At 41.5% G+C, this 11,901-nt stretch overlaps 1 protein-coding gene across 1 annotated transcript; it reads right to left on the bottom strand.

Annotated features, from left to right (window-relative positions):
• Positions 1–6,665: 6,665 nt before the first annotated feature.
• LOC142209515 (indolethylamine N-methyltransferase-like) lies at positions 6,666–11,313 on the bottom strand. The gene is made up of 3 exons (XM_075278516.1): positions 11,110–11,313; positions 8,641–8,848; positions 6,666–7,796 (listed from the first exon to the last, which is right to left on the bottom strand). The coding sequence occupies exons 1-3, from the start codon at positions 11,246–11,248 to the stop codon at positions 7,358–7,360; spliced, it is 786 nt and encodes a 261-aa protein (XP_075134617.1). The 5' UTR covers positions 11,249–11,313; the 3' UTR covers positions 6,666–7,357.
• Between the last annotated feature and the right edge of the window lie 588 nt (positions 11,314–11,901).

Raw genomic sequence — 11,901 nt, 5'->3', positions numbered from 1 at the left:
TGCAGCAACTTTGAGTATTAATTTATCATGGACGCTCTGGTGTCTTTGGGCTCCAATCTAACAGGGAATATACACTATGTGATCAAAAGTATCCGGACACCTGGCTGAAAATGACTTACAAGTTTGTGGCACCCTCCATCGGTAATGTGGGAATTCAGTATGATGTTGGCCCACCCTTAGCCTTGATGACAGCTTCCACTCTGGCAGGCATACGTTCAATCAGGTGCTGGAAAGTTTCTTGGGGAATGGCAGCCCATTCTTCACGGAGTACTGCACTGAGGAGAGGTATCGATGTAGGTCGGTGAGGCCTGGCACGAAGTCGGCGTTCCAAAACATCCCAAAGGTGTTCTATAGGATTCAAGTCAGGACTCTGTGCAGGCCAGTCCATTACAGAGATGTTATTGTCGTGTAACCACTCCACCACAGGCCATGCAGTATGAACAGGTGCTCGATCGTGTTGAAAGATGCAATCGCCATCCCGAATTGCTCTTCAACAGTGGGAAGCAAGAAGGTGTTTAAAACATCAATGTAGGCCTGTGCTGTGATAGTGCCACGCAAAACAACAAGGGGTGCAAGCCCCCTCCATGAAAAACACGACCACACCATAACACCACCGCCTCCGAATTTACTGTTGGCACTACACATACTAGCAGATGACGTTCACAGGGCATTCGCCATTCCCACACCCTGCCATAGTGTAGGTGCACGGAAAAGCGTTCTACGCACCCTTGAACAAAATCAGGGTTGCAAGGGTATTGGGCACAACTTGGGGGGGGGGGGGATTCTACGCTTTTAACTGATCAATAAAAGTTATATTTTAGATTATTTTAGTTTCCTTACACCCTGTGTACTATAATAATTACTGCAAAATTTAGATTTGTAAATGGTTACAGACACTGGATCTTGCCACAAGAGGGCATGAGAGTGCTTCCCTTGCTGTCCTAGATACAGACTCAGAGTCTAGATTTGGGTGAGAGATTGTTGACTGCTAGGCATGCCCTTATGATACATTCGAAGACATTTTGTCTAGTTGACAGACTTTGAGAGTGGGCACATTGTTGCTTTGGAGCACCAGTAGACAGGATTGTTTGATCTGCTGACAAGCACGAGCAAGACTAGGTAATGTCTAGTCCCTCCTATTGACCTCAAATCCCGCCTGTAAATAAAGACTCAACAACCAGGGGTGGAGTTGAATTGGCCACAGCAGCCATTTTATTCAGACAACAAATAATAGTTAAACATAAACATTAAACATTCCTGACTAAGGAGTCCTCGGAGCCAACAAAAACTGGCCTATTAACATTCCCCTTTTTAAATTACCTCTAGCCGTAGACCCGAGCTCAGAGGCAGTAATACACCATACCTTGGTGAACTATGGACCTATAATTAAGGTCCCCTGATCCCAGGCCAGCCCAAAATTCCTGTTTCTCACAATATCCATAAATTGGGGAGTCCAGAGCCTCAGAGCTGCCCCCCCAACCATAACAGCGATAATTCCTTCCCAACTCTGAGGATCCCCCCCTCGCCTAAGCTGCCGTGACAGCAAGCTGATCCCCAAACCCGTCTCTTCATAACATAAAATTGCTTAACATAAGGGAAACTACACCTCCCCCCCCTATTTATTCCTCAAGCCTAACACAAGGGTGGGTGGGAGCTTCTGTCTTCTTCGCTGTCCCTCAGCAACTGCCGTTGGTCTTCGCAGGCTTTTCCTTATAAAGCCCGCCCCCTGCAACCAAACATGGTTAGATATACTTACTACTCGAATCCACCAATGCCCGGTCCATCCATACCCACGTCATGTGGGTCCTCCCCTTAGGCTCCGCCCCTCGGTTTGGCCCCATCTTCTCTCAAAGATTCCTTCTCCTCCATCTAGACATAGGGGGCATCTTTCTTACACAACCCTGTCTCTGCCTGAATCTTTTACAGGTGTGTAGTAAAAAGTAATTTGAAGTTGGTGCCCATTAGGTATCCTCTCATTGACAGCGTTTTCATTTGTAGTGGTGTCATGAGCAAGAGACCTGGACTGCTACTGACTGGAACGTATCATCATATCCTTTTTCTGTTTGGTATCAGATGTTGCCTGGGTTCAAATATGGAGGCCTCATAGTAGGACGCGACACACTGTCCCAACTGCTGTGTGATGATCTGGGGAGCTACTAAATATGACAGTCATCACACCTAGTAATGATACGAGGGACACTAACAGCTCAGCGATATGTGCAGAACATCTTGTGTGCCTTCATACCAGAGCTTCCAACTGGTATTTTTCAGCATCATAATGCTCACCCCCACACATAGAACCCATGCAACTGTTTCCCATCTTGTATCCAGGCTAGATGCGGCCCAACAGGGTACTAGAAGCTTTTTTTAATAGTAGTTTTCCCTGTAAACTTATGCTTTGGCTCTAATAATGTAATCACTTACATATATTATTACAGGGAATATGCAACTCTGTTTTCCAGGATGTAATTAGAAAAACATGCCTCTGCTTGCTGCCTCTAGGGATGAGAGTCTGTTCCTTTTGGAATAGATATACTAGTTTGGCAATAATCCTACATCATGGTATTAGGCTATCTGAAAAAGTCATGCCTGATGTTTCAGGGGGCTGTCCTAGAGGCAGCAAGCAGAGGCCTTTCTTTTCCTAATCACATCCTGGAAAACAGATTTGCATATTCCCCAGAATCCCCTAGTGGAGCAAAAATGGCTTGTAAGTCTCCATACGCCTGCAAAGGTGCACTCTTCTTAAGGAGTTTTCTTAGTTCCTGACCCATATATTATTACATTCACACAAACAAAAGTTTCATTTGACTCCTTGATTTTAATTCTCAATGAGTGTATGTCTGCAAAAAGCATCCCTCTGTATTTAATGAGAGATATTGGTCTTTGTTCATGTAACACATATTTTTATGCTTCTGATTTTGAAAACGTTCTGTGTAAAAAAAAACAAAAAAAAAACTGAAGTGACGTCACTTTTGGAAGTATTTCTGTAGCTGATTTTTCCCATTAAAGTCAATGGAAAGGAGAAAATACTATCCAAATACGCTTGCCTGCTATATGTCGTTGGGGATTAAGGATAGCATAAGTCCTGGGATATTTTCTAACATCGCTCCCCACTCGCATCCTGTGTGTGCACAGTATGTCCAATGTTGGATCCGCATCATGATATTAGACTTTTTAACTGAGTCAAGATTTCTAGAACTTTTATCTGCTTTCTATTTTATCTGCTATATCATTGAGCAATTTCCAGGGGGATGATCTTTCACTATGTTACATTAATGTGAAGCCACCCTTTTGACTAAGATTCTTCCCATGGTCTTCAAATGAACTTTACTCATTCTTTTGCTGTTTTCATTTATTTTTTGGTTTTTAATCACTGCAATGCAAGAAAAAAATCTTCTTGCCTAACAGTGTATAAGGACTGCAATTTTGGTGATGTGACAACCCCTCTAAGACAGAAATAATTGATATCTTACAGAGGCAATACAACACATGTAATTGCGTGGGGTCCCAGAGATCAGGGGGAACCTGCAGTTGTGTTATGGAATTTTTTAGAAAAATTGTAAACTATGAACTGTTTATTTTCTCTCTGCTGTGTGTTTGCTGGTTCTGTTTTTTGTCTGTAAGCACACCTATTTTCTTACACTCACATTACTGTATGGTAACCTCAGCCTTGATTCTGCTAAAGTCCCACTGGTCTCGTGGTTTAATACTTTTGTCAGTTTCAAGTTATTTCAGTGACCATTGTGGGTTTTTCTCTCTTTAACCAGTTCTGGACCGCCCATTGACTATACGTCAGGGCAGTCCATTTCTTATTCTGCAAGGAAGTACCCATACCACACCTGCAAAACTGGGGAGCCAGCTGTAACCACAGCCGGAGCTCCTCTAGAGAAGGAAGGGATGGTTTATTATTGACCCTGCCTTCCCGATCACTTTATACACAGCTATGAGACTTGCCATGATTCAGCTCCCCTCTGACCCAGCAGTCACATGATCCGCTGGGGATCATGAACTGTTAAAACTACCTCTAAGTCTGTCCTGAATTCTGGTATCTAAAAAACAACTAAAGAGGCTATACTTATTATTTCTTAGTATTTCTCATTAATGTAAATATATAAATGTATGTGTATTTGCTGTACATATATCTTATATTATGAGATTTGTTTTGTGTATATGTTACCGGCAATTTATGAAATCCAGCATTCTATAGAATGCCTAGGGATTGTATAAAATGCCTAAAACTAGCCAGCAATGTATGAAATGATTTGTCATTTCACACATTGCATAGGCATTCTACACAATGGCAAATGAGAAAGCGGCAAAGTATGAAATATGCGACATTCTTGCTTCGCTTTGGCTCGGCTATGAGGAAGGAATAGCATTGTTCCGAAATACGTCAGTATTTTTTTTGGGGTTAGTTTCTTTCGATTTCTACAAATTTGCATTCTATATTTATTTATTTTTTTTTTTGCTTTTCATACATTGCCTGTAACATGTACAGTATATTCAGGAGGTTTGCCTGACAATTTAGCCTCAAAGGGACAGCTTGAAGATACATAGTAGTGAACTACCACCAAACAAACTAGAAAAACTAGTACGGTGACCAAAGTTCTAAGAATCTTGAAATTATACATGACGTGGAAATTTTTACCTTGCATAGACTTGCATTTCTGTGACTAGAGATGACGAGTGACCCTTTGAAAATTTGTTTAGTTTCAGGTTTGGTTGGTTTTATGTCGGGTCAAATAAGTTTTTAGGAACCAGAGTTTAAATTGGCTTAAAATCTAGTGTATGACACTGTCAGGACACCTAGGACTCTATCTATCCCATTTCATGTTCTCTAAGGCAAAACAGAGCTGAGGTTATGTCAAAGTGACAGTGACATGTACTGTATGTTTATGGGCATAGCTATCGGATGTGCTGAGGTAACAATCCCAATACTCTGATGCCTTGAAGGGAACAAAGGCAAGTTACCCCTCTGTATTTTGTGCCAAACTAGTGTTAGCGGTAATCCTCCATGTGTAATCCTCCATTTTGTATCTGTCATCTAGAGTATTTAGTCCTGGTATAGGGGTCAGCGGGTGACGTGACAGTATTTAGTCCTGGTATAGCGGTCAGTGGGTGACGTGACAGTATTAAGCCCTGCACAACCCCTTTAATATGCCCCACACTGTTTAATGTCCCCCAGAGGATGTTAGCACCATCACTGCTCCCACACAATATAATGTCCCAATCACTGTTCCCCATATGGGGAACCAGTGAAGAGGCCACAGTATGAGGGGACCAATGAAGTAACTTATAACTTAGTCATAAAATTTTTTCCCAGACAACCCCTTAAAAGAGGTTGTCCATAAACTGGAGTGTTCACTGTGGCGGCTGTGGAAGCACCAGCACAAGACTGAATGAACACTGACGTTGGTCAACGTAGTGCCGAGGACAGGTGAATGTGCTTTTTTATTTATTTATTTTATTTTACTTCTCCCTCCCAGCACATGGGTTGCTCCAATTCCTGGACAACCACTTTAAAGGATTTATCCATATTTCTAATATTGATGGCTTGTCCTTAGGATAGACCATCAATATTACATTTGCGGTGATACAACAGCCAAGACCTCTGCAAATCAGGATCTAGGATAGTGTGGCTACAGGTAATAGTAACATTTCTAGGAGCCACTCTGTTCACTTGTCATCCAGGGTGTAGCAGTGGTTTTAGGTAGTGCAAATGGTATAGTGGGGTGAGCAGCATGGCTCCTGATATGTTGTTACCTTTAACCGCCCTATCTCGGTACCTCTGGTCTGCAGGGGTCCTGATGGTGGGCCCCTAGAAACAATTCCACTGGTGGGCTCTAGACATTCCAGTCCGACAATTGAGACCTTTATATACTGAGACAAACATATCCATGTAACCGTCATATGCATATGACTGGTAGGGTTCTATTGATTTCAGGAGAAATAAAGGAAACAATTATAATAATAAAAACATTGCCCTTTTCAATCAAAATATGTTTTAATAGTCCACTATAAGCCATAGTTCTAAAGGAATACACTGGAAATGTATTAATGTATTATACACTCACTGGCCACTTTATTAGGTACACCTGTCCAACTGCTCGTTAACACTTAATTTCTAATCAGCCAATCACATGGCGGCAACTCAGTGCATTTAGGCATGTAGACATGGTCAAGACAATCTCCTGCAGTTCAAACCGAGCATCAGTATGGGGAAGAAAGGTGATTTGAGTGCCTTTGAACGTGGCATGGTTGTTGGTGCCAGAAGGGCTGGTCTGAGTATTTCAGAAACTGCTGATCTACTGGGATTTTCACGCACAACCATCTCTAGGGTTTACAGAGAATGGTCCGAAAAAGAAAAAACATCCAGTGAGCGGCAGTTCTGTGGGCGGAAATGCGTTGTTGATGCTAGAGGTCAGAGGAGAATGGCCAGACTGGTTCGAGCTGATAGAAAGGCAACAGTGACTCAAATAGCCACCCGTTACAACCAAGGTAGCCAGAAGAGCATCTCTGAACGCACAGTACGTCGAACTTTGAGGCAGATGGGCTACAGCAGCAGAAGACCACACCGGGTGCCACTCCTTTCAGCTAAGAACAGGAAACTGAGGCTACAATTTGCACAAGCTCATCGAAATTGGACAATTGAAGATTGGAAAAACGTTGCCTGGTCTGATGAGTCTCGATTTCTGCTGCGACATTCGGATGGTAGGGTCAGAATTTGGCGTCAACAACATGAAAGCATGGATCCATCCTGCCTTGTATCAACGGTTCAGGCTGGTGGTGGTGGTGTCATGGTGTGGGGATTATTTTCTTGGCACTCTTTGGGCCCCTTGGTACCAATTGAGCATCGTTGCAACGCCAAAGCCTACCTGAGTATTGTTGCTGACCATGTCCATCCCTTTATGACCACAATGTACCCAACATCTGATGGCTACTTTCAGCAGGATAATGCGCCATGTCATAAAGCTGGAATCATCTCAGACTGGTTTCTTGAACATGACAATGAGTTCACTGTACTCCAATGGCCTCCACAGTCACCAGATCTCAATCCAATAGAGCATCTTTGGGATGTGGTGGAACGGGAGATTCGCATCATGGATGTGCAGCCGACAAATCTGCGGCAACTGTGTGATGCCATCATGTCAATATGGACCAAAATCTCTGAGGAATGCTTCCAGCACCTTGTTGAATCTATGCCACGAAGAATTAAGGCAGTTCTGAAGGCAAAAGGGGGTCCAACCCGTTACTAGCATGGTGTACCTAATAAAGTGGCCGGTGAGTGTATATGCACAATTTCTATGTTTTGAAATGATTTACATATCATAGTAATATCACTACTGTACGTGAAGGCTTACAGCTCCTTTTTTTGGGCTACAAGGAAAACATTGGCATAGGTATCTGTAATGTGAGCACAAGAGGTCTGATCAGGAATGTAATAAATCTCCATATCCTTAATAGTGTACCCAGCATCTATGACAGCGTTTCTTACTGTCTTTTCATCCAATGGCAGACAGAAAAAATTCTTCTCTCCAACCTTATAAAAGGAATCTCCAAGGACACCAATCAAAACCAAGTGTCCTCCAGGCTTCAATAGTGTTGTAATGTTCCTCAAAGCGCAGCAATATGAGTCAATATCTTTGCAAGCTGTTTCTAAACATAAAGCTGTGATCAAGCAATCTGCAGGGCAAATCGTTGTGGGATCCAGTGGATTACTTTTTGTTACATCACACTTTAGAACTTTTTGGATTCTGGATCGTAGTTTGTTCTCTTTTGCCACCCAATTGTCTCTGCTTTAAAGATGAAATACAAGAAGAAAGAAAATTGTAATATCAGACTTTTTTTCCTATCTTGTTTAGCCAATGATACTTGACAATGATAATCGTGTGGGCCTCCTCTACTGGAAATACTGTATCTAACTCAGAGGGGCATCAATGGGCACCTCAGTGATAAACAAGAGGAAGAACATCTCCAAGAAAACAGATATTCAGTAGTTTTTTTGTAGATTTTAGGTAGATGTTTGTCTCAGACCAGTGGCACTTCAGTTAAAGTTCTATGTTGGTGCTCCAATGGTGTTTACGCCACAGAAGCAGTCAATGGTACTGCTATGGGTGTTTGAGGAAATTAGGTCTAAATTTCCCTAGGTGACCCTATGCTTGTTCTCCTTGAGGTACGTAAACCTGCACAAGCAGGAGTATATACAGAAATCATGGTGTCCTATAGCAAAAGTCAGAATTGAGGCCCCAAAAGGAAAAAAAATCAGGGAGAATAAAGAAGGGCAGTGGTTAAAAAATAAAGAAAGACCTCTGCAACCATTACAGCTCTTAGCCCCTTTCTACAGGATCCATAGCAATAGCCTGTCCTGCCTCCATGGTAGGTACGTCATTGTGTATAAGACTCCCTAGCCACAAGCAGGGAGAGAGGGTGACAAAACAACAACTTCCATGCTTCAACTGTGGCCAAAAGCCTCACGACTATGTCATTATATTTTTAGTGTTTTTGCAAGAATCACAAGCAAGGCTAGATGTTCTCTAACACCTCTATTTGGGCTATCAATGATTTATTTGTATTTTTCTTATATACCTGAGTTAAAGTTATCTAATCATACATATAAAGTCTTGTAGATGCGTGACTTACCTGTCACCCTCCAAATCACAAACAGTCTTCACAATCCCTGACCAATCAAAGATTCCAGGTTCTCTTCTCAACCATCTCTCCAGCTCCTGCCTATTACTGTCTGTGAAATCAGTAGCAATGACATGAGGAAATGATTCACAGGCAGAGAGTAGTTGGTATATCGATGGTCCAGTTCCGATATCAACTAAAACATCTCCTTTGAGCCCACCTGAAAAAAAAAGTCTATTATGATGGACATTGGACATGTTCAGTTAAGTCTGGTTAGTGAAGAGCTGAACTGTGCACCTCAAATAAATGAAACAGATTCTAAGAATTCTGCAGCGAAATCAAAAGGAAATTACTTAGGGAACACTTGAATTTACTGTATATCTGTAAGGAGGTGAAGGAATAGCCTTCTTAGTAGGCTAGCCTAGATGCAGATCCATAAATAGTCCCTGCCAAAGATAGGTTGGCATCCCTTTAGATGGGTTACACTGGCTAAAGAGCAAGAGCATCCTTCACTCCTTTACAGTGAGTTTTGGTACATGTAGCCTATTTTGTTTGGTCAGCTCTGTTCACCCTGGCAGGCAGCTACTGTGTCTCAATGAATGGAGAATCCGGCAATGAGTGATGTCCGCTAGCTGATGTGAGTGTGTCTTGAGTGATGGGACTTACTGAAAATGTATGCCATATCACTTTGTGTTCCTATCCTATACTTTCCTTTTTGGCATGACTGTTCTACACTATACTACCAGTACTGCTTCACAGGGTACAGGAATATTCTCAAAAATATATACAGTCCTATGAAAAAGTTTGGGCACCCCTATTAATCTTAATCATTTTTAGTTCTAAATATTTTGGTGTTTGCAACAGCCATTTCAGTTTGATATATCTAATAACTGATGGACACAGTAATATTTCAGGATTGAAATGAGGTTTATTGTACTAACAGAAAATGCGCAATATGCATTAAACCAAAATTTGACCGGTGCAAAAATATGGGCACCTCAACAGAAAAGTGACATTAATATTTAGTAGATCCTCCTTTTGCAAAGATAACAGCCTCTAGTCGCTTCCTGTAGCTTTTAATCAGTTCCTGGATCCTGGATAAAGGTATTTTGGACCATTTCTTTCTACAAAACAATTCAAGTTCAGTTAAGTTTGATGGTCGCCGAACATGGACAGCCCGCTCTCAAATGATCTGAAAACAAAGATTGTTCAACATAGTTGTTCAGGGGAAGGATACAAAAAGTTGTCTCAGAGATTTAACCTGTCAGTTTCCACTGTGAGGAACATAGTAAGGAAATGGAAGACCACAGGGACAGTTCTTGTTAAGCCCAGAAGTGGCAGGCCAAGAAAAATATCAGAAAGGCAGAGAAGAAGAATGGTGAGAACAGTCAAGGACAATCCACAGACCACCTCCAAAGAGCTGCAGCATCATCTTGCTGCAGATGGTGTCACTGTGCATCGGTCAACTATACAGCGCACTTTGCACAAATAGAAGCTGTATGGGAGAGTGATGAGAAAGAAGCCGTTTCTGCACGTACGCCACAAATAGAGTTGCCTGAGGTATGAAAAAGCACATTTGGACAAGGCAGCTTCATTTTGGAAACAAAAAATGAGTTGTTTGGTTATAAAAAAAGGCGTTATGCATGGCGTCCAAAAAGAAACAGCATTCCAAGAAAAACACATGCTACCCACTGTAAAATTTGGTGGAGGTTCCATCATGCTTTGGGGCTGTGTGGCCAATGCCGGCATTGGGAATCTTGTTAAAGTTGAGGGTCGCATGGATTCCACTCAGTATCAGCAGATTCTTGAGAATAATGTTCAAGAATCAGTGACGAAGTTGAAGTTACGCCGGGGATGGATATTTCAGCAAGACAATGATCCAAAACACCGCTCCAAATCCTCAGGCATTCATGCAGAGGAACAATTACAATGTTCTGGAATGGCCATCCCAGTCCCCAGACCTGAATATCATTGAACATCTGTGGGATGATTTGAAGCGGGCTGTCCATGCTCGGCGACCATCAAACTTAACTGAACTTGAATTGTTTGTCCAAAATACCTTTATCCAGGATCCAGGAACTGATTAAAAGCTACAGGAAGCGACTAGAGGCTGTTATCTTTGCAAAAGGAGGATGTACTAAATATTAATGTCACTTTTCTGTTGAGGTGCCCATACTTTTGCACCGGTCAAATTTTGGTTTAATGCATATTGCGCATTTTCTGTTAGTACAATAAACCTCATTTCAATCCTGAAATATTACTGTGTCCATCAGTTATTAGATATATCAAACTGAAATGGCTGTTGCAAATACCAAAATATTTAGAACTAAAAATGATTAAGATTAATAGGGGTGCCCAAACTTTTTCATAGGACTGTATACAGACAGATGTATAACTTGTACCAGCCATACATGTATAACTATTTAGCAGAAGATGCCCATGTTATATCAGCAGGGTCTATATAACAAAAGATGTCCTTACCTGGTCCAAATGTTTCAAATAATTTTTTCAAGCGGAATGTTAGAATATCATCTCTTCCAGATCCCAGACTACAAAATGAGGCTAAATATGCTTTGGGGTCAAAGCTGGATTGATATATTTCCCCTCCAGTAAAATCCATATTGAGACAAAGGAATGATCTTGTATGTAGACAGATATAGAAGTCTGAAATGGCATAACCCTGATCTCAGCTGCAGCCTCCACTGTAAATGATTAATAAGATCTCGCTGTTCTACACTTGTGCATTAAACTAACGTGACCTAAAAACATCACGATTGCTCAATATCTAGTTACAGCCCATAACTGCAAACCAATGTCCTATAACATCTACTGCTAGTAGGGGTGTGTGCTGGCAAAGTCACTAGTGACTATCTATCTACAGTAGCTAAAAAATAAAGAAATTGCAGCATGCAATAGGTTCAAGTGAATTTGAAAGGATTGTCCACTGACAAAATAATATTAAAAGTGTCTGCATAGGAGTGTATTTCCCTTTTTTGGCACTAACCCCTGCTTTGTTTCCCTATCACATGATAGGATCAAGGCAGAGCTGCCTGTGGTAGGAAGATTTCCCACCTGATAATTTGCTGTCCTGTAGGCCACGACTAAACCTCAACACTAGGATATTTGTTAATACATGATACCTAACAAAAACCACCAGACTAGACCTTTTCGGTATCTATATCAATAATCATAACACCATAAACAAAACCAAATTATAACAAAATAAATTTTATTATTACAAATGACAAAAAAAAGAGAAGAAAAGCGAGACAT

The sequence above is a fragment of the Leptodactylus fuscus genome, chromosome 6, assembly GCF_031893055.1.
Source record: "Leptodactylus fuscus isolate aLepFus1 chromosome 6, aLepFus1.hap2, whole genome shotgun sequence".
Lineage (NCBI taxonomy): Eukaryota > Metazoa > Chordata > Amphibia > Anura > Leptodactylidae > Leptodactylus > Leptodactylus fuscus.
The sequence above is the reverse complement of the archived record's forward strand: the minus strand, read 5'-3'. Positions and strand labels throughout refer to the sequence as shown.